This window comes from Prinia subflava, chromosome Z (assembly GCF_021018805.1).
Source record: "Prinia subflava isolate CZ2003 ecotype Zambia chromosome Z, Cam_Psub_1.2, whole genome shotgun sequence".
Taxonomy (NCBI): domain Eukaryota; kingdom Metazoa; phylum Chordata; class Aves; order Passeriformes; family Cisticolidae; genus Prinia; species Prinia subflava.
This window is the reverse complement of record NC_086283.1, coordinates 98,313,231-98,335,441: the sequence shown is the minus strand read 5'-3', so window position 1 is coordinate 98,335,441 and position 22,211 is coordinate 98,313,231. Positions and strand designations below refer to the sequence as shown.

General features: G+C 39.1%; 1 protein-coding gene across 2 annotated transcripts in view; it reads right to left on the bottom strand.

Moving 5' to 3' along the window:
- Window positions 1-384: 384 nt before the first annotated feature.
- The window catches only part of LOC134564491 (soluble lamin-associated protein of 75 kDa-like), a 38,981-nt gene continuing 17,154 nt past the window's right edge, over window positions 385-22,211 (bottom strand). Inside the window, exons 4-13 of one of the 2 annotated variants that reach the window (XM_063423380.1) lie at window positions 21,905-21,990; window positions 20,475-20,646; window positions 18,444-18,623; window positions 16,141-16,269; window positions 11,640-11,749; window positions 9,314-9,368; window positions 8,823-8,961; window positions 6,609-6,774; window positions 5,536-5,742; window positions 385-4,775 (exon numbers count right to left, since the gene is read on the bottom strand). In XM_063423380.1, coding sequence (XP_063279450.1) covers window positions 4,242-4,775; window positions 5,536-5,742; window positions 6,609-6,774; window positions 8,823-8,961; window positions 9,314-9,368; window positions 11,640-11,749; window positions 16,141-16,269; window positions 18,444-18,623; window positions 20,475-20,646; window positions 21,905-21,990 — 1,778 coding nt within the window. In that variant the 3' untranslated portion in view covers window positions 385-4,241. The remainder of the gene's footprint in view (window positions 4,776-5,535; window positions 5,743-6,608; window positions 6,775-8,822; window positions 8,962-9,313; window positions 9,369-11,639; window positions 11,750-16,140; window positions 16,270-18,443; window positions 18,624-20,474; window positions 20,647-21,904; window positions 21,991-22,211) is intronic. The other variant, XM_063423381.1, reaches the window with a different exon arrangement.

The following is a 22,211-nucleotide window of genomic DNA, read 5'->3' as shown; positions in this document are numbered from 1 at the left end:
CCAGTAAGTTATTTGCTTGGAGAGGGCATTTTTTTGGACTAGATAAACCTCCATTTATTCAACTAAAGCAAAATTCTTGTTGCTTTAATCTTTGCTGGACATTAACAACATGAATAGAATATTTCAATTTCCTACAGCTGTCTCGAAAGCCTTTACTACATTTAGTGCTATAAATACATAACTTGTTGGCTGAAAAACACAATTGCACTTATGATATTTTAATGTACCACACAGTAGGGGAGTGTGTTACAGCATTGCTGGTTGGCTTGTCTGTAGAAAACAACATTAATAACTCCTAAGTTCATGTCATCTTGCAGAACTGATATAAACAGCAGAATGGATGCCATAGCATTCAGAAGAGCCTATTCTGCTGCTTTTTTAAAAAATACTCTGATGCATAAGCCAAAGAAAATTATTTTGATCGATACAAGATTTTTTAATTAATAATTTCTGATTTTTAAAAAACTCCTTTGTAGAAGAGACAGGTTGCAGAATTATAGTTCCAGTGAATTGAACCACTTTAAAATGTGCTTCCTGTATAGCAGAGAGGACTCAAATATTAAAAACGAAGCAAAAAGTAATCACAAAATAAGAGTTTATTACTACTTCAAAACATTTCAAAAGCAGCCAAGACAGTACTAAAAAAAAAAAAAAAAAAAAAAAAAAAAAAAAACAAAAAAAACACAGTAACAAGACTAAGGTACAATACTATGCAATAGCAATACATCTTTCATAAGATTTATAAACAGGGTATCACTAGTTTAGAAAACATCTAACACCATATCTGTGGAAATAAATTTAAAGTGTATCCCCATAGTAATATTTTAGAACAGTCACTTAGAAGCAAGGAAGCTGAAACTTAGGCCAATTCATTGCTAATAGCGTCAAGGACATTGTAAATGATCAATTTAATTACTGACATTTACAAATGAAATGGTACAAAAAAGCAGTAAGGTTGGACATAATTTGAAATAAGTTAGGGGGCTTTTGAAATAAGATGTATACACTTTCATGCGAAGGACTATGAAACAGGAGAACAGCAAACAAGAATTCTGCATTAAATTAAAATTGACCAAGAGAGAATATGGGAGAAGCAGTACAAGACAGACATTTGAACAAATATTGGATTCAAGTACAAAACCATTTACCATGTAAGTGCAAGGCTGAAGTCACAAAGTAATGTTCTTTAAACTCTATTCCTAGACTAAATAAAGCTCAAAAATAATACTGCCTGCTTTCACTGTACACACATAGTTCCACAGCATGTTGTAATAACATTTGGTACAAACTTGTGTAAAGTTGATGTTTTAATCATTCATTGCTGGTGGAATAGGATCTTTAAAATTGTTTAAGAGTTTGATGTTAATAGTCCCCAAGGTAAAACACTCCAGTCAAGATAGTTGTCAGACACATTCCCTTACATGAGTGTAACAGAATTTATAAGGTATTGAACTACTGTTCCTGTGGGACAATCAGTACAGCAATAGAAATTATTATTTAAAGTCAGTATTTTGATTTTGCTACTCTGCATTTACTGGAGAAAGATTGATGCCAAAGAAGTTGTTGTAGAAATAAAACGTGTCCTTTGGTGTCCACTTTTTAAGACTGTACTGGTTATAGGAATTGCTAATTGCACCACAACTGCCCACCCTCTGTTTGTAGAAGTCTGCTCATCAGCTATTATCCCAGGCACCCCAGACTTACAGAGATATCTACTCAAGGGTATACTTTTAACATGTGAATTTGAGTTCATTATTTAAAACTGACTCACTGAAATGAGATCAGGAATTTTATTGTTCTCAGTAGAAACCAAAACTATCCTAGTATCATAATCCTTATGTATTTACTCTGCAAATATCTCAAAAGAAAGATACCAGTTGAAATCATTCCAACTTAGCCATGAAAATTAAAAGCCAGATGAGTGAAATTACCTTCTCATGAGGAGTTTTCCAGCCTCACCGGGAATATAAGTGATAAACATACATACTGAAACTCCACCTGGAATAACTGAAATTACTGTGGCTTATAAGTAAAAGAATACTTAATTGTTTCCAAGTGGATATGTTTGTATCAATTCAAGGACTCAGGAGATTAATCTTCAGTAAATCCTGCCCTAAAAATAAAGATGAGTTGCAGTATACTCTATACAACCACTCTACTTTAGGCCATCAGTCCTCAAAAATCCCCAATTCTTATCAATGCAACAGAAGTGTTTTCTAGCCACTTCTTTTTTTAAAACAATTAATCTCAGCAGTAAAAGAGAAGCCATCCAGAAAATAACAAAAATTTTGTCTTATGTGCTTTATTTAGAAAGCTTTAAGAGTTTTAGAAATGCCTAAGGTTCACTTGAATATGTTTACACACAATCAGGAAAGATCTTGAATATTTATCAGTCATGGGGTTCATAACAAGTATTTGTATGTACATTGTTAAGATAGTACAGCTACATGCAATTGTTCAAGAAGCCCAGATTTAACTCAGTAATGTCACACACCCTGAATCTAAAGTTTAGGTAACACAGTTTTTTAAAACTGCCTAATTTTTTCTGCAAGTTGCCCTTGACAGATTAAAAAGGAGCATGATACTTCATCACCTGAAAAAAATAGTATGAATGTATCTTATATAGTTAAAATATTTTAAAAATAGAGTTAAACTGTATAAGCATAAAAATCCAAAACCTAGATTCTTACATTACCTCCATAAAGGGATAAAAGTTAAGACAGCATTGCAACTATTCAAGTGAACCTTGTACCTCTGTTTTTGAGACACTGAAGGACTAGTTCACACATCTTGGAAAAGGCATATACAGGACAAAAAATGGAGCCATTTCCTGTTCTCAGAATCGTTGCTCTTTTATTTCTGAATTTTTAGCCCATTACAAAAGGAGCTGCATTTACAAGAAAAAAACACACAGCAAACTAAGGCTAACTTAGGTATGTGTGACAAGTTAAACACACGGTTTGCCAAGAGAACCTCAGAGGGGAAATCAGCATGAAAATCTGGGTTTATTCCTGTCTGCATACAGCAAAGTTTGGTTGCTTAAAAAAAGTCATCAACAGGGAAGCTATCATCCCAGGAGTTACACTCAAGTTAGAAAACAAAAGTGGGAATCAGACGTATTTGCAAGGTATATCACCCCCTAACTCCTAAAGGCATAGAAGTTTGGCAAACAAGCATTTGCTGAAATACCCACTAATACTCACACTAACAAATATCACAACCACCTGAAATGTCAGTGCTCACAGGAGTCACACACCTGGAAGACACAACATCTTAATAGTAACCCCACAGCACCAGCCAAGTATTTGGGAAACACAAAGAACCACTTCCATTCAGACCAAAACAAGATTGAGAGCTGTCACATCCTTTTCCTGTAATGCAACAAGTAATCAGGTACCCACTCAGTACATGCAAGTAGTTAGGAAGGCAGTTCAAATGATTCCATACAGAGGCTTCATTCCATACACTCTGGGAAAACCTGGGCTTGCCAAAATGCTTGCTTTGGAAGCTACAAAGAGTTTACTGCGTAGGGATCTCTTAACCTTTGCTCAAGAAATCCATTATCAGGCAGCACTGTGGCAGACACTGCTCTGCATTCTACCAACTCAGCTGTTTCAAGTGATTCTCATGAAAGACAAGTGCTGCTCACGTTGCACTGATCTACTGAGCTGCACCTTCTTGTACATTTTGAGACTTAGAATGAAGAATTTTACATTCTTTTAGTCTCTTAAGCATGTGGGAAGGGAACAAGAAACAATGAAGGGTTTTTCTTGTTCTGCTTTTCCCCACAGTAGAGAACACAAAGTTATTTAAAAAAAAAAAATTATCTCAAGTGATGTCCAGTGACACAGAAGTCTATAGCAATTTAAGGGACCTTGACAGAACCAGAATTTCACATTTTATTTTTGTTCCATGACTACCACCTCAAATATACAAACCATTCTCTTTGATAACACAACTGTATTTATTCAGCAAGTGTTTTTTATGAAGGGTGGAGCTATGTACTTTCATACTACAAAGAAGTTCAATTTTTAGTGGTTAAATACAAAAAAAAAAAAAAAAAAAAAAAAAAAAAAAAAAACACCACAAAAACAGAACTTGAGGAAAGGTGATGAACCCAAGAGGAAATCCAACCCAGAATTTTAAATACTTGTGTCCTGTGCCACATATGGTGCAGTTACACCTAATGTTTTACACAAAATAGCCTTGTTATAAATAGATAAATTATCACTGTTGGATTTTTAAGCTGGCTTTCCTTTCTTCTTGGGCGGACCTTTGTAGCCTTTAGCCTTCCTCCGCAGGTTTCTCCGATCTACAATGGGCACCTCAATTTCTGCTTCCTCAGAGCTGCTGTCAGCAGCCCTCTCTGCCACTGCCTGCGTGTAGTGATCTGCCTGCTCTGCAGACTCCTCGGGGGGCTCTTCCAGCTGGTTCTTCTGTGCCTCCTGCCCAGAGGGCTGCTGGAAAGGAACACCCTCAAGTTCAACCATTGCCAAGGAGCTCTGACTCAAGGCAGCGGGGGCCTCCTGCGAGTTGTGCCCTGCCTCCTCATTTTGATCTTCTAATGAGGAAGGTAAGTTTTCAGAAACAGGCTCCTCTGCTGCCTCAGTTACCACAGAGTTGGGCAGGCCATTGTCAGAAGGCTCTTCCTTTGATGCTGAAGCAGGTGCATTTTCAGAGCTGGCCTTTTCAGGTTCTTGCTGTTCTTCGGTGCCCTCCTTCTCCACCGAGGTGACTTCTTCAGTCAGCATTTCTGAATCATTTTCATTCAAAGCCTGTGGGTGGAGGGTGTCAAAACAATCAAAAGGACAATTAGTTGAAGGTAAAAGACACTGAGCAACTACTGCCCCTAACTATCAACCTCAGAGGATAGCTCAACATTCAGCAGGTTTTTAATTCTACACACATAACTTAACAAGGCAGTCCTCCTCTTTGCACAAGACTATTTTGTGACCTGTATTTCATATCCAGAGTTGCTCTGTCGTTTTCCAATTGCTCAAAATAGTTGAATAATTTGAGGTATAGAAAAAGCACTCTGATATTAATCCCGAGGGAAAAATTTTAGACAAATACAATTATTGTTTTGCTAGCATATAATAATCTTCTTTTGGACTATAAACAAAAAAACCCCAGTAAAACCTGTGTCTGAAAGCAAAGGCATTTTAGCAGTGTTAATTATCTGCACACTTCATCAGGCAAGAATTACTAGACAAAGTAAGTGTGTGGCTTTTCACTCTTACCAAACCAGTATTTTAGTGAGAAACAGCAGTTTCATGACTGTCAAGGCAAACTGCTGCAAATATATCTTTCTTTTGGGTATCACATGCATAAAGGTCCCACTTCTGCACATTGAAACAGAAATGTTAGTGTAGTCTCCTTATGGATTTACATCATCTGTCTTAATAATCACTTCTCCCAATAATTTCATGCAATGTTAGGGGCTACTTTCTGTTAAACAAAAGGAAAAAAAAATCCCTGCAAGACACATACACTTTGAAGTAGAAATGACTTCACATTTTGTTTCAGTTCTCTCACCTTTTCTGATTCGGTGTCTTCTGGAGGTTTTGCTGGAGTGTCAGGGGTTAATGGAACAGACAGTGCTACAGGTTCTTTTCCTTGATTCTCAGACAGCAATCTTGATTCACCACCTGGAACCTCATTTACTGTCTCCCCTTCAGCCATGAGTGAGGCCTTGCCAGTTTCTTCTGCTACCTCACCATTAAGAGGTTCTGATGGCATTTCCTAAAAAAAGTAAATCACATTGGTGAATCAAGACCATACCCAGCTATTGTTCCCCAGCACTAATGGGGTGTACATGTGATCTAAATTTGCAGCTTAATGTGAGAAGCAGATAGCTCAGATATCTAGAATTGTGTACTAAGGCCACAGAACTTAATACAGATTAGCTAACTTAGGCAGAGCATTAGTGTCTTATTGTCACCTGCACTAAATATATGACCACAGCTTACAGTCAGGAGCCAAGAAGTTTTTAATGCATCTCTCATGCCTGCTGCAGTCATTCCTTGAACCCAACATGTGTAAGGTCCACTTACTCATCCATCAGTAAGAACATAAAACCCTGAGGGCATTGCTAGGCACAAAGAATATTCAGAAATTTAAATTTAGGTTGTTAACAAGTTGAAGATAGAAGCTGGATTTAAAGTTGATGGTTAAATCCAATAGGCAAGCTTTAAGTGGAGAAGTGAAAAGAGACAATAGAAGTCACTGAAGCATACCAGTTACCGACTTCTTCAAAAAACTTTTTTTTTTTTTTAATTACAGATACTGGGTCAGATCTTGACCTTATCCCAGTTCTCTGGAATTTCTTATTAGGAGAAACCAATGAAGAAAATTAGTGTGGTAGAGAAGCTAGAAATTCACCTTACTGAAGATCCTACAAACTCTATTGTTCAAAATAACTGGAGTGAAATATTCCCTGAAACTAATTCCGTACTAGCCTTAACCTCTCAGATACAGATTATCAGATTCTTCACGAAGCACTGGTCCAAAAAATCAGAGCTGAGAGTTACATGGAGCAAGGACCACTATTAGCAGAAACTGTAGCTGTATTCTGAACCCATCTGCTATTGCTATCCCATCCAGCTCACCTCCGTCTCGCTTTGTTTCTCAGAGGATGATGCGTGCATTTCCCCTTCTGACACAGACTGGCCATCATTTTCAACAATTATTTCCTCATCCTTCTCAACAGTATCCACCTTAGGCACTTCTGCTACGTCTTCAGAGCTTTCAGACGTGTGGGCAAGAAGTTCTGGCCTGTAGCAGGTATTAAGACACATCTTTTAGATTAACATGTGAAATTGGTGATCTCAGCAGGGAAATTCTTGCATGACCAATTACGTACTGCATTCCCCTCACAGGAAATGTGAATCAGGAAAACTAAAGGCATCTAAAAATGGCTAACTCCTCTTTAGGAAAAAAAATAATATCAACTAGGAAAATTGCTTTGGCAGTTATAAAATTGCATCTGTCTCACTTCCATTTTACGGGAAAGAAATATGAAATTTCTCTAGATTTGTTATTTCAAGTTTAGAAAGTAGTGATGCATTACATATTTAAAAGCTACAAGGAGTTAAGAAAAGCAGCAACTTCTTTTTCCCCCCAATCTCCACTGTAGAAATGGTTTCAAACTATGGAATATGAAAGCAACTGTATTGAAAATACTGATATTACAAAGGCCATGACTGGAAAATAATTCAAGGCAAACACATCATGGGTGAAGAAGTTGCCATCAGCTAGAGATTACATGAGCAAATAGCTAGAGATGGAAGTGCTGATGCACTGCCCCAGTACTGCACAGTAGTAACAGTAACTCAAATATTCAATTCTCATTTTAGATGAACTGAAACTATTACATACAAGCAAAGAAAATGTGCATGCAGTAGATTTACAGGAGTCTACTCTGTGATCTCACAGTAAAGGCAGTACTGGAAGGTTTTATTCTCCATGCCAGTTTTGAGGTGAAGACACTCCACAGGAAAGTGCACAACAGAAGACCCTGTTTCTTTATTTGGTGTGCATGGAAGCAAAGGGCCAAGCTGATACAGAACCCTGCTCTGTTGCCTTCATTTCAGCGTGACAGCAATGCCTCATTTGCTTAATTTTGCATGGCCCAAAATTTGACATTCAGTATCAGGTTAGTCCTCTCACATAGGAGCTAGCCAATCATTAGTAGCAACCAATTATTAAGCTGTGGCAGCATCAAACTGTGCCACTTAACCTGTTAGAACCAGCTTAGAGCAGTGACACTGACAGTGCAGCAATACAACATCTGTAATTCCACAGAGCAATTTAAACAGAAAAATTAGGCAGCACCTAGTTGAAGGCCTCAACTGCAAAAAGAAAACACCCACACCTAATTGTGTTTAAAGAAAACTCATGGAACAAGCTTGAGTGATTTCCTGGAAAAACAATCAAGTTATCCTCAGTTTGGCAAAAAGAGGCTTTGGGGGCTGAAGTTGGTTTCCTTGGAAGAGAATGAGAGGGACACATACACAGGGAGCAGGGTGGGGTGGGCACACTGTGTCTGTGAGGGAGGAAGGGGCTATTTATTTCCTTAAAATAGATGTGCTGAATGGAAAGCCAGTGCCAATTATTACTCCAAGCCCTGTCCTGTAAGAACTGTTGTGGCACAGAAGTCATACTACTCTTCACATCCACATCTGATGATTGTTACAGTAGGTTAACATCATTTAAACTGGAAATATTTTGGGGTTCTTCTCAGGATGTTAGATCAGACATGATGGTTTAAAACATTTTCTGAGCAAAGGGCTTTCCTTTGAAGGCCTGGGTCCCTACAGCACCTGTTACTAGCTGACAAGCAGTAACCAGCTCCCAAGCTGAGCAGTCAGGTCACGTTTTACTGCAACCTATCAACCATAACAAGAAGTCAGGAAGGGACACCTCCTCAGAGACCACACAGAGCATTATGGATACAAGTCCAGATATATTATCTCAAGAAACTATGCTGTGAATACAAGTATTTTTACCACTGTAGAGATTCAGATTGTACTATCAATATAGATTGTACAACAGGACACTCTCATCCTTCACTCTTTTCCTATTATATCTAGTATCTACTGAGATTTCACAGGTACTATATTTTGGTGCAATCACTCTTCAAATGATGTCTCACTTTCCTTTCTTGCTTTCTTGCATTAGACTTTACTTTTAGTAATTTTAAAATCAAGCAAGTAAAGTAGGAAGAAAGGAGGAGAAATACCAGTTGCACACTCTGAGACTAATGTAGTTTGTGACTGCCCAGGCAACAAAATAAGAATTCAGTAAAAATGGGCTCCTGGTACCTGCTTTTGGACACTTGAAGAGCATTTTCCTCATCTCGTTGGGAAGCTTCAAGGCCAGGTTCCTGTCTGTATTTGCTTAGCTTCTGACGTTTTAAATGACTGCTTCGTGTCCAGATGGAAACATGAGTGACGTTAGGGTCTTAGGAGAACAACACAAAAAGAAAACTCAGGTGAACAAATTCAGTCTAAGATCTACATATAACCTCCCCAACCAAAACAGTGAAAGAAATTAGTGCCACTAAATAGTGAAAGGAATTGAGTGCCAGTAAAATAGCATTTCATTGTGGTACTTTCCTTTTTTTACCAAGACTCACAACAATTTCATCTGAATTCCTCTAAAAGGTATATGAGTTGAGTCTCATAGCAGAAGCAGAAGGCATGTATTTATATCCATTTTACAGACAAATGAAGTAAAACAGAAAGCTGTAAAATAGCCTGCAAAACTATTGATCTAGAGTAATTGCAATACTGATAACCAAGGTTATTTTTACCTTCAGATGTGCTTGCGTGGACATCTGTTGATTCTTTGCCTTTTTGAGAGTCAGCCTGTGGTGCAAAAACAAAGCTAATGTTATTTTAAAATCTTCTGAATTGACTAAAATAACTTCATAATCTTACCCATGCTTGCAACTTTCTAAAACACTTTTTCATAGTAATGATCCTATAAAACAGCAGCTATAATAACTCTTGATTTATACCTAAGTCTTCTGTCTCAACAAATTTAATATCTTTTAAAAGTCCCCTTTATGCCAGAGATGACTAGTTTTTCTGTGTTTCACTTCTGGCCTCAATGTGGAAGATAAGATTTGAAGGTGACCTGTCACTATAAACAATACTACCAAGATTTTTTCCTAACAGTTCTGCTTATAACAAGTGTCCACACAATTCAGTTATAGGAGCCTCTTTCTGTTTGTTTCCCCTTTCTGTATAAAACCCCTTTCTATATAAACCACTGCAGTGGCTGGCAAAATTTAATTGCAAAGTCTCATGTATATATTTGTATCCTATTCTATAGTTTTATTTTTATCATGACATCCAATGGAATACAGCAACCCATGTAAAAAATAAGAAAAAACAGAACTTGGTGATTTATCAGTAATGCAGCTTACATGCACAGTCAGCACAAGAGGTTGCTTAAGTCCCCCAGCCTAGAGATTTTTTTGTCTCCTGTTTCTCTGCATCATCCCAATACCTTAATTTTTTTCTGCAAGTTAGCTGAGGATTCAGCACTTGATACAGTAAAGTGAGTACAAAATCTACATATTAAAATAAAATTATGCACATTATTTCTTCTTAGCTGCTAGTAATAATCTAGAACAGCAATTATCCTGGTCCGTTCTTACAGTCTCACTTCCAATACTGAAGTGGAAGAAGGCTGGGCAAGAAGTGGCCATGTCTACATTCTGCTGTTTGAGCTATTTTCAAGTGAGTATTAAATATAGAAGCATTTGTAAACTAACCACAAATGAGTCTAGAATCAAAATGCACCAAATAGGGAGCACTAAGTGAAAGGTGAAAACTGATGTTGGGGAATGTTTTTTCATGGTTTGGGGGAAGGTGGGATATTTTATTTACTTAGGTGGTCCAACAATTTTCAAACCACTGCTGAACTGCTAACAGATAATGCAGATGCCAATTTCAGAGCTGCCAGCAGCTTTACCAAGCTGTGAGGAGTTGGACCTCCTTGGGATCAACTCTCTTTTCCTCTGGAAAAAGGCAAAAGACAGGGCTTGACTTCTTAACTCCCAGCAACAAAAATCAAAAGAACAACTATCACTTTGTTATTTTCTCCAAGTATATCCATGTAGCTCTACAACCAAAATGTGTAAGTTTTTAGATCATTTTGCTGATATGATTATTATTGGAATCCATCTAAAACTCAGAGATGAGGCTAGAGACACTGTTACAAATGGAAGACAACTAAGAGTTGTTGCTTCTGGTAATTGAGAGATTAAAAACGTCACTACTTCGCTGTCAATTTTGCTTTGGGAAATACTGATTTTCTCAATTGGGAAAACTTGGCTTAAATTCCAAATCTAAACTTTAAATATTAATATCTGAGAGCACTGATTTAGCCATTATTAACTAAAGCACTGAACTCTACAAAAGCATGCTCATGCCAATAACACAGACAGTCCTTAAAGCATGCAAATCCAAGCTCACAGTATTTGGAGCTATATATGATTGCCAAGCACATTCTGTGTGACTTCAGAACACAAATGAAATAAAGAGCTTCATAATATTTAATGACCCAAATATTTTCAAGACCACCTGTCCAGGAGCAGCTGTAACCTGGCTGCTGTCTCAAACACAATTTAAGAAAGCTGCAGTCTTTTCCTGTGGACAAGGTGTAACTCCCCATGCAAACTTAACATTAGCCATTGTATTGAACTGTGACATGGATGTGTACCTCTAAAAACATCCACTCTAAACAGTTTAATCTCAGAGACAGCTGAAATACTCTCCTTTATGTAATCTGCTAGTAAACAGCTCAAATTCCAGACCCTGACAGCTGCACCACAGACTCTCTACATGCATGGGGAAACCCCACCTGCCCACAAAAAAAAAAAAAAAAAAAAAAAAAAAAAAAAAAAAAAAGAAAAAAGGAAACAAAAGAAAACACTCACCAATCTATCTCAGTCATTAGCATTACATCACTGGGAAGCATTACATCCACACAGAAAGCAACAAAACCATTTATCTTTTATATACATTATGGCAAATCTGGTTGTAATGATACGAGCAAAAATAAATTCTCATAAATGGTTTCTCAATAATGATACAATCAAAAAAAGAGGTAACAGACTGTGTACCTACACTTAGCTGTGTTTCTTCCTCAGTCCTTGGTCCACTTGCTTCAGATATGTCAGTTTGACAAAAATTGTCCTCTGCTTGCAAACTCTTATTTTCCTTCCTTGAGGCCTCTGCTGTGAAGATTTAGAAGAGGAAACAGAGAAAGAGAAAATTACAGTACCTTCATATAACAACCATCTGTTCTGCTTTCAGCTGGGATAGAGTTACTTTTCTTTCTAGTAGCTCATACAGTGCTCTGTCTTGAATTTAGCATGTGATAACACATTGATCTTTTAGTTGTGCCAAATAGGGGTTATTCTAATTCAAGGACTTTTCATTTATGCTGAGTGAGCAGGTGCACAAGAAGCTGTGGAGGAGACACAGCCAGGACATCTGACCAAAGGAATATTCCATACCACGTTGTTAAGTCCAGTATATAAACTGGGAGGGGCTATCACTGCAACTGCATTGTGTATCAGTTCTCTCTCTTGGGTTTTATTTTTCTGGTTTTGTTGTCTCCCTTCTCACTATGATCATTGTTGTATTATGCTTCTGTATAATTCGATTTCAATTATTAAATGTTCCTGTCTCAATCCAGAGGTTTTATGGGGTTTTTTTCCAGAATCTCCTCCCCACCCCACTAAGGGGGAACAAGCAGATGTGTGGCACTTAGTTGCTTGCCAAATGTTAAGGAAAGGTCTTCAAGGAAGACATTCCATGTTACCCACCATGGAGAGAGGTGTCCTGAGGGAGCTAGCTGTGCTGGAGATGATTTCTTATGAGCAGTCACATACAGAACTAGACAAAGCCCAATGCACATAACCCACATGGCAGATATCTGTATATGTAGCCCACCATCATCACGTCCCAACTCATTGCCTTTAATGACCTGGAGAGGTGAAGAAGTACCCACAGTAGATGAAGTGGTTTGCAAACTCTGGCAAGACAAAGAAAATCTCTCTTCCTACCTATGGACTTGCCTCTTAACTGGGAAAAAAAACTGTTCAAAATGTATGAGAAACAGCTCCAGGAGTTCCAGCAATAAAAAGAAGACAGGTTCTACTCCCCACCTGTACAGACAAGCATCTCAGCTATTAAGAGAGCATTCCTTTGCTAAAGAAAGAGGATAAAGAGTACACACCACTGTTTTTAAAATCCTGTGGGACCACAGAAAGGATATGAAAAAATAAGATGGGAAATCCACCTCCACCTAGAGGCATGAGCATGTGAACTGCAAGGAAAAACAAATGACAGATGTGGATTATTCCAGGAAAACTGCTGCTCTGGTCTCCAGCAGGCAATTTCCCAGACACAGCAGAATGGCCAACCTTACTCCTGATTCTATGGTAAAGAATTCTGATCCTTTTTCACAAGAAGTGGGTGGAGAATTCTATACCCAGTACTAGAGGGCCCTGCCTCTTTTCAATGGGAGAAGTTCAATCAAGTTCACTGGAATGTGAGGATCCAGTGGCCTAGAACATCAAACCCACAGGAGTACAAGGCTCTAACAGACATTAGTGGAGAGTGTGCCATAATCCCATCATGCTGTAGAGGGGAAGAACTCATTTGTAGTTCTGGAGTGACAGAGGGATCCCTATATTGGGATATACTGCTGACTATATTAGAGGCTGAGACTAGCCTGTCTGGGAGTGAGCGGCAAAAGCATGCCACTGTGACTGGCCCAGAGACTCTGTGCATCTTTGGCACAAACTATTTCAAGAGAGGATATTTCAAGGACCCAAAATATCTGGTATCACTGGGTTTTCACCACAGCTGCCTTGGAGGCAGGGGAAGTTAAGCATCTGTCTGCCTGGCATTTTCTCTGAGGGGACCCTTGTATTGTGGGGCTACAGAAGAGTAACAATACCAGTCACCACCACATTGGTGCACCAGCAGAAATACTGCACCAAATAGATTGTCCAGGAATCTTGAAAGTGATCAAGGACTGGCCTGAAAAGATTTTGGAATATCACTAGAGGAGAAGGTGACCCTTACTGAAGAGGACTCGTTCTACAATAAGCTACCAGAAAATGAGACAAAATATGCCTTATTTACTGATTGTTCTGTCACGTTGTAGGAAAGGATCAGAGAACCAGTCTCCTACAAGTTGCTGAAGGAGAAGGTGAACCAGAGGTGCAGGCCATCCAGCTGGCTTTAGGCATTGCTGAGTGAGAAAAATGGCCAATATTTTAGTTCTACACTGACTCATGTAGCAGCAAATGCCCTGTGGGGTGGTTGCAGTGATGGAATCAGAGCAACTGGCAGCAAAAAGGTAAGGCCACCTTATCTTGTCACAGAGCTGCCACACTGTGACAAGATTCTGCTGTCTGGGTGGAGGACCTGGTAGTGAAAGTACCTTGCATAGAGATTAATGCAACCATGAAATGGGCCACAGAAACATCAGAAAGTGCATCAGGCTGCTAAGACTGAAGTGACTCAGGAGGATCAGAATTGTCAATATAAGGGAAAATTATTTCTAGCTTGGTGCACCCATGACACCTCAGATAATCAAGGACGAGGTGCAAATTATAGGTGGACACATGATCCAGGAGTGGACTCAACCACATATACAATTAAACAGATTAGCCACGAATATGAATCATGCACTGCAATTAAACAGGCAAATTGGTTAAAGCCTCTCTAGTAGGGAGAATGACAGCTGAAACGGAAATATGGGGAGACTGGGCTGATAGAGTGTATCACACTCCCCCAAAACTCCACGGAAAATGTCATGTGCTTATAATTGTGGAAGCAACCACTGGAGAGAAGAGAAGAGAATATAGCCTGAACCCCATGCCACCACCAGGAAGAGTGGGCCTTGAGAAGGAAACCTTAAGAAGATGACAGAGTCTCAGAAATTCCCGAATGAGATAGTAGGATTAATTTCCTGAACAACATCATAGACAACTGAGCCAAAGACCATGGCACTGAGTGGGAATATCACACTCTCTGTCATGCAGCAGCCTCCAGAAAAAATGGAATGATAAAACAGACTGTTACCCATTTATCCTGGAGCAGTGGGTGGCAGGACCTTCGAACATTGGGACACACATTTAGCAGAAGCCACCTGTTAAGTAAACACTAGGGAATTTGACAGTCAGTCTGGCACAGTCTGAACTTATACACATTGTAGAAAGGGATATATTTCCTGTAATGTTCATAAATATGCAGGGGAAAACAGTCTGCACTATTCATGCTTCAGAAAAAGGCAAAATAATTTGTGGAACTGAGATTGCTCAGACCTGGGTCCAGTTAGCAGGTAATGCAGGAAAATGGTGAACTCCCTGCATTCCTTCTGGGGATTTTATTTTGAGTGAGAGTAACCAATAAACTAAATTGCAAGATGTTCATTCCCATATAACACTTTATTTTGTCTCTTTCATGGGTATATGCCCATCACTGAACTGGGTACCTCACAGCACCTGTTTTCACAATTCTGAATTTGGGGATCTGAACCTAATTCCCATTCAATTGCCATATCAAGGGTATTAAGAGTAAAAATAACCCAGGCCAATGAAGCATTTACTTTGTGAAACCACAAGTACAATGGTGATGGAAGCAGAACTGGCTCCAGCGTGCAACAATCCAACTTGATGCAAAATCTTTTCTGCCCTGAAGGACTCTTATGACAGATAGAGCTCAAAGTCATGGACTAAAGGAACTCAACAGACATTTTGAGGAATGGCCCATAGGCTAGAGCAATGATACATGTGTGTGATGTGTGTGTATATCAGAAGACAGGAAAGGTAATGGTGAACTGCAAAGAAGAGAACCTGGGTATGACATAAAAGATACACAAAAAAAGGAGTGGGTATCATCCTGCTTTCTAAAGGGATACAATTCATTTTCTTCCTAGATGCTGGCACAGTGCAGTGCTTTGAATTTATTATGAGAATGATGTTGATAATACACTGTTTTCATTGTTGCTGGGTAGTGTTTATCCTGTGCCAAGGACTTTCTAGTTTCCCATGCTTTGCCAGTGAGTGGGTGCATAAGAAGCTGGGAGGGACCACAGCTGGAAGAGCTGACCTGGACTGGCCACAGGGAGATTGCACACCACAGAAATTCATGTTCAATATACAAACTGGGGACAGTTGGCCAGAAGGGGCTGCCTGGGGATTGGCTCAGCATCTGCCAGCACGTAGTGAGCAACTGCACTGTGCACTTCTCTCCCTTGGGTTGTATTTCTCTGTTTTCGTCCTGCTTTTCATTATATTTACTACATTTTATCTTACTTTAATTATTAAACTGTTCTTATCTCAACCCACAGGTTTTTACTGGTTTTTTTCAGACTCTCCTTCCTATCCCACTGGGGGAGGAGAGGGTGAACCAGCAGCTGCATGGTACCTAGCTGCCAGCTGGGGTTAACATGACACCATCCCACATATGATCTCACAGGTCTCAGAACAAAGAGAAATCTATCTGCTAGTTTCTACACAGTTTTCACAGAAGTCACTGGTAGAGTATTTGTCCAAATAGACACTTTTACAAAGTGTCAGAAAACAACAGAACAAAGCATCCATACCTGCAATTCTGAGATTTTCCTTTTGCACTATAGACATAATAGACTTTCTCTGGAACCAATCTCCTCCTCCCTCCACTTGCCACAAAAGGTTTTTATGCCCAGGATACTTCTCAAGGTACTGCTTACAAGCTGAGCAAACAAAAGGAAAAACCATTATATTATAGATACTATATACTCAGATACACCTCAGTTTTTAAAGTTTATCTGAAATCAGATTATTTTGCAATCTACAATCATATACAAACAATAACAGAAAGAATTGTTTAACAAAACAGTTGAATCTGAAATAAACGATATTGCTTTACCCTACACATCCTTCTTAATTAATCCTTTCTTAAAATAGGTTTAAATGCTTTCCATTATTATCTTAAACTGCAAACAAAGATGAATGGGATTTTCTTCTTTTCCTGATACCCACAGAGATTTTTGCTACTTCACTAATGTCTTGGCTTATGTAACCAAAAAAAATGTGTATTCTATTTCACCTGTTGAAACCAGTTGGGGAGATTTTCTTTTTTCCTTTATCTCTTGTAACTCCAGGGGGAGGAGGGTGGATGCCTTCTGATAACAGCCCAGCTGTTAAACCAGGTGGGGCAGTGTTTGTGATCTCTGTCACCACTGCCCACCCTCGGGGATATCTTCTGTTCATGGGCCATTGAGGCTCACCAGTGACACATTCCATCATCCATTGGGAGATGCTCCACCCAGTGGGGAGGAGCCAAACATTCCTACCCAGATAAAAACTGAGACGTAGGAACACCAAGACAGCCTGTTTGCCACTGGATTCTTGGAGGAAGGCTGGACCCATCTCACCACCACTACAGGATCATCTCCACTCAAACAGAACCACATCTGTCACTCCAGGAGGATTTATTTGGACTGCTACCAACACCCTGGCCGACAGGGTGTCAGGTTGTATTCCTGACTCCATCAGGGTTTTCTAGGACTTTTGGTTGGTTGGTTTTAGGGGGTTTTTTGGTGTTTTTGTTGTTGTTGTTTTTTTGTTTTTGTTTTTGTATTAATGCATTTGCATTTTTAATATTCCTAGTAAACAACTGTTACTCCTATTCCCGTATTTTTGCCTGAAAGCTCCTAATTGCAAAATTGTAATAATTTGGAGGGAGAGGGTTTTACATTCTTCATTCCAAGGGAAACTCCAGTTTTCCTTGACAGACATCTGTCTTTCCAAACCAAGACAACTAGTCACTGTTCCTGCCAACTACAAGACCCAGCTCAGGACAGAAGCAAAGGATGTAATCAAGTGCTTTTTGTCACCTCACACTGTAGTAGGCACCTGTGACAAGAACTCTGTGGGCGTGTTAACATGTTACCATTGAATGGTTAATCACTGCTCACTTCCAGAATATTTTCTGCACTGCTGTCCTTCCATCTCTCTTCTCTCTATACCTCTATCAAACCTACAGGTGAAGAGGCATACATGCTTTGACATTATTCTTTGGTAGTAGCTAGAAAAAATACCATTTTTTCACCTGATTCACTACTGATGCACAGTTTCAGAGCACAGGTTCCCCACTGTGTCATTTTTTGACTATGTAAATGAATTAGTCATTAAATTCTGCTCAAGTAATTTTCCTGGTTGAAGCCTAACAAATCAGGTCTTACCAGATCGAGTGACAGTTCTTGGAAAAGCAGAACATTTCTACTTGTTCAGAAGGCCAGATAAAAACGTTCATAGAAGGAACCCTGGCAAACAACCTCAGAAAGAACACGCCTTGAGGAACAGGGCAAAAGAAATGTGCTTCTTCTCTGAACACAGTCCCAAGAACATAGTTTCCAGAATCCATGTCATTTCCTACATGTCATAGTCCTGTTAGGCTGCTAATGCTAAACACCATGTGTGTTTACTTTTTATTTTAGAACTGTGCCTTCTGATAAGCAAATTAAAGCAAAGCCCAGTTTCTTCTCTTCACCAGAAGTTCAGAGAAAACATGAATCAAACGACCTTGTGAGCAAGCAAAAGGTGCTACAAGGCAGATACACATCACATCCCACACAGAAACACGTCAGCCCTTTCTACAGGCTTGGTGGGGGAAATGGGATGGTGGTAAACTTCACAGCAGCCAGCAGAGTTCAAATAACCTAGCATTACACAGAAGATTAAAAACTGAATAAGGAACTACTTCATCTTGAACAAATCAGGATTTTCAGCCTTCACCAAAGTGCAGAAAATGTAATGTAGAAGCTGAGGATGAGGCCACAAACATGGAGCTTGAATGACAATACTCATTTGGACGTGTAAAGAAACCTCAAAGAGGATCAGAAGGAAAAATTAAAGAGCTTGCCTGTGTACATGAAGGATGAGAGTGGATATCGCAGGCCAAGAGGCTCCTCAGTAAAGGAATCCACAAAGTCTTCCAACATGATCAGCCCAGAGTCCTTCCCACGGTGCTTCTTTCTGACAAACATTGTGTCTAGCACTGGCAACTTATACTTCTGACTAAGAAGAGATCTACAAACACTTCCTGAAACAATCAGAGGGAAAAAAATATCCATCAGTATGGATGACATAACTGCATGCTGCAGCATGGATTTTAGCATAATTTAAATGAAGACTTTCATAACTTATAAAAAATCCAAACTATATAGTAGTAAGAGTGAGTAAAGTTATAAAAAATAATGTATAACTTTATTAAAAATAAATAATTTCTATTAGTCATTTATTAACTTTTCTGAGCAAGCTTCATAAGGTTGCCAAGATATATCAAGAGAATAATGTAACAGAAGAGGACTGTAGGACCAGAAAAGAATAGACAAGACAGAGAAGAAAGGTTCACTTTAAAATCTCACTATACAGTTCTGTATGAAAACTACAGTAAAAATGAAGTGCAAGATGGATGAATAGGAGAAACAGAATTATTTAATCCCATTCTTATGCTGATTACATTACTGCTCAGGACAAATATGAAGACTAATTCAGTACTTGCTTAAAGACTGAAACAATGATTCCAGTTTTTTAAGTGAAGACAAAAAAAAATGCTAGGACATTTTACACTGAAATTCTCCCAAAAACAACATATTAAATTAAACAAACATGGAACAGATGCTCACAACACATAGTTCCTTCAGTATCAGAGGATTTCAAGGGTAGCTATGAACTCAGTGGTGAGGAAAGGGTGGCACATAATGGCATTAAGACCGTCCATTAATAGCCAACTCATTTTCAGGCCCTTCAGTGAATCTGAAAACTATGCCAAAGAGCTGCCCTTTTCTCCAAGGCCAACAAGAAACAAAGCTGGCTATACAACCCAGTGAGTTTTTGCAATCTTGTATTTTTTAGGACCCATGAACATACTTATTTTAGGGTCATGAAAACAATCAGAGGGCTGGAGCACCTCTCGCAGGAAGAAAGGTGAAGAAAGCTGGGGTTGTTCAGCCTGGAGGAGAGAAGGCTCTGGGGTGACCTAACTGTGCCCTTTCAGCACCTGAAAGGAGCCTACAGGAGAGCTGGAGAGGGACTTTTTACAAGGTCATGCAGTTACAGAATAAGGGGCAGTGGCCTTAAGCCACAGCAGGGTAGATTTAGATTGAATATTAGGGAAAAATTCTTCACTGTGAGGGTGGTGAGGCTCTGGGACAGGTTGCCCAAAGAAGGTGTGAATGCCCCATCCCTGAAAGGGGATGTTCAAACTGTGTTCAAACTGTGGAGCTGTGAATGCCCCATCCCATGTTCATGCCAGGCTGGATGGGGTCCTGGTCTAGTGGAAGGTGTCCCTGCCCATGGCATGGGGGTTGAAACTAGATGGTCTTTAATGGTCCTTTCCCACCAAAATCATTCTATGATTCTACTATTATTTTCATTTTTCAAGCAAGGGAAACTTGAACAGAGAGGTTACACTACTTGGGTACCCTCTGGGATGCTCTAAGAGCTCCACCACACTTCAAAATGTGTTTATAGAGTGGTTTTTTCCACATGGACTACTCATTTGGGGAATACAACACACACTCAAACATGGGTGAAATTTTGAGAGTGCTTTGAAAGAAAAACCTTCAATTTTTGCTAGCTCAAGACAAACACAGTCCAATCCGACTGCAAACAACTGTTCTACAGAAGAAAAAATTATAGCTGTCTGTATATCAAATTTCTTACAGTTTTAAATACATTTTGTAGACACGAAGAAATCTAAGAACTTTTATTGCTAAAGAATGTAAGTATTTCAGCTAGAGATTCTAACAGCCACCTGATCTCTTATGACTGCAGGAAAATACCAACTCAATTAGGCCTGCAAGTCTTATAATAATATAATACAATATTCTTCAAACAAGCTATTTCCTCCCCCTTGCTGCCCAAATCCCACAATCCTCAAACGTTCTACCTGTAGGCTTAACAGAATAGAACCCAACAGCCTCTCCTTTTTTCCACATGATCTTGGCATATTGGCTGCTACCATGGCAGAGGAATGGGGTCTCATTCTTTTCCATCTCCTGCGTTCGATAGATAATTCGATTCAGAACGTAGAGAACAACTCTCTCTCCAACAGACTTCACCTAGTGGAAGACAGAAAAAACACTTCAGAAGGTTGGTCAGATTAGTCAAACATGCACAAGGGACTTTACTGAACACAGCTGCAGGCAGATTTCAAGGGAAGGCTGTCAGTGCTAAAGCAGGGTGGCTCTCTGAGGTTTGTTATAAGGCAAGAAGATGCTCAGAAGCCGTTGCAATAGGTTAAGTACAAATCACAACCACAGAGGATATTCCACGTCTTCAACGTCACTCCCAATCCAATGCATAAAATCTGGGAGAAGGGCAGTGGAGTGAGAATGTTATGATCTAATTCAAAACTATTTTTGTACTTAAGAACCATTCAACAAAAACAGCAGTACATCAGCCTCAGAATTCCCAGGCTGGCAGGTAACTCAAGTCTTACAAAGGAGAAATGATGAGCCTCAGGGTGGCAGGGCTTGGCACACTCAATCACTCCTGATAGAGTGGCAGGCAACAGGATATGATGCAGTGAAAAAACTTGTTACAACAGTTTCTGTGGCATGAAATAAGGAATTCAATATCCTTTTCTCTGTCCTATAGGGTTCCTTTCATATATGAAGTTTGAGTTCACCACTATTCTACTTATTGTGAAGGAAGGAAGAACCATGATCTCTCCCAGTGCTTAGTCTCAGCTACCTCCCTCGTAAAAGATTCAGCTTTCCTGATTTTCCAACCCTTAAGAAGTATGTGGAAAGCTTGGCTTTCACATTAAACTCTCAACAGAGAATGTTAAAAACTGCAAAAATCAAAGATGTGCTACACAGGGTTAAATAATAGTAACAAAGGTCAATCATGAACAATAAAGCAGATACCAGGCAACTTATTTTTCCAGACCTCATGTACTGCCACTACAAGCTATCAGCTCCAACTTGCTTCTGTCAAACACATTCCTGAAAAAATTTTTGGTTTTCTAGTCTTCTGATAAGATCAATAGATACTGCTATGGTACAATGCACTATTCTACCAAGATGTTTCAACACAGCCAGATCACAATATTCTAAAGAGTAAAGAAAAATATGATAACACTATGGCTAACATCTAAGTTGTCTACATATGAAGCTGCTGTACAAAGGTCACTCTTGCTGTGGACACTATCTTCAGATTGAAGTTCCTTTACCCCTTGTACCTATTCCTTTATTCGCTTGCAACAGCCCTCTCATTTCTAAATGAAATTAAAACATGTAATATCTTTCACACTATCTATTTGCCATTATCTTGAAGTATAGGATTAATTGCTAGGTGAATGTTGGAGCTCTTTACCTGATGAAGTCCCTGTCTAGCAGGGACAGATGTTTTCACAATGTCATCAATTGACCACCACTGGTCAGCAAGATACAGGGCTACAGCTTGAAAGAAACAAGGGAAATAAAAAGTTAGTGATTCTTACCATTCCAATAGAAACATATTCATTAAAGTTGCTAAATACTCAAGAATAACAATGTAGTAATCACATCAGGCATCTTCTAGATGGCACTCAATTAATGTATATATTAATGCATATATTAATGTAGTTCCTACTACCCTAGCACAACCAGTGGGGCACTGTACACCTCACCCATACGAAATG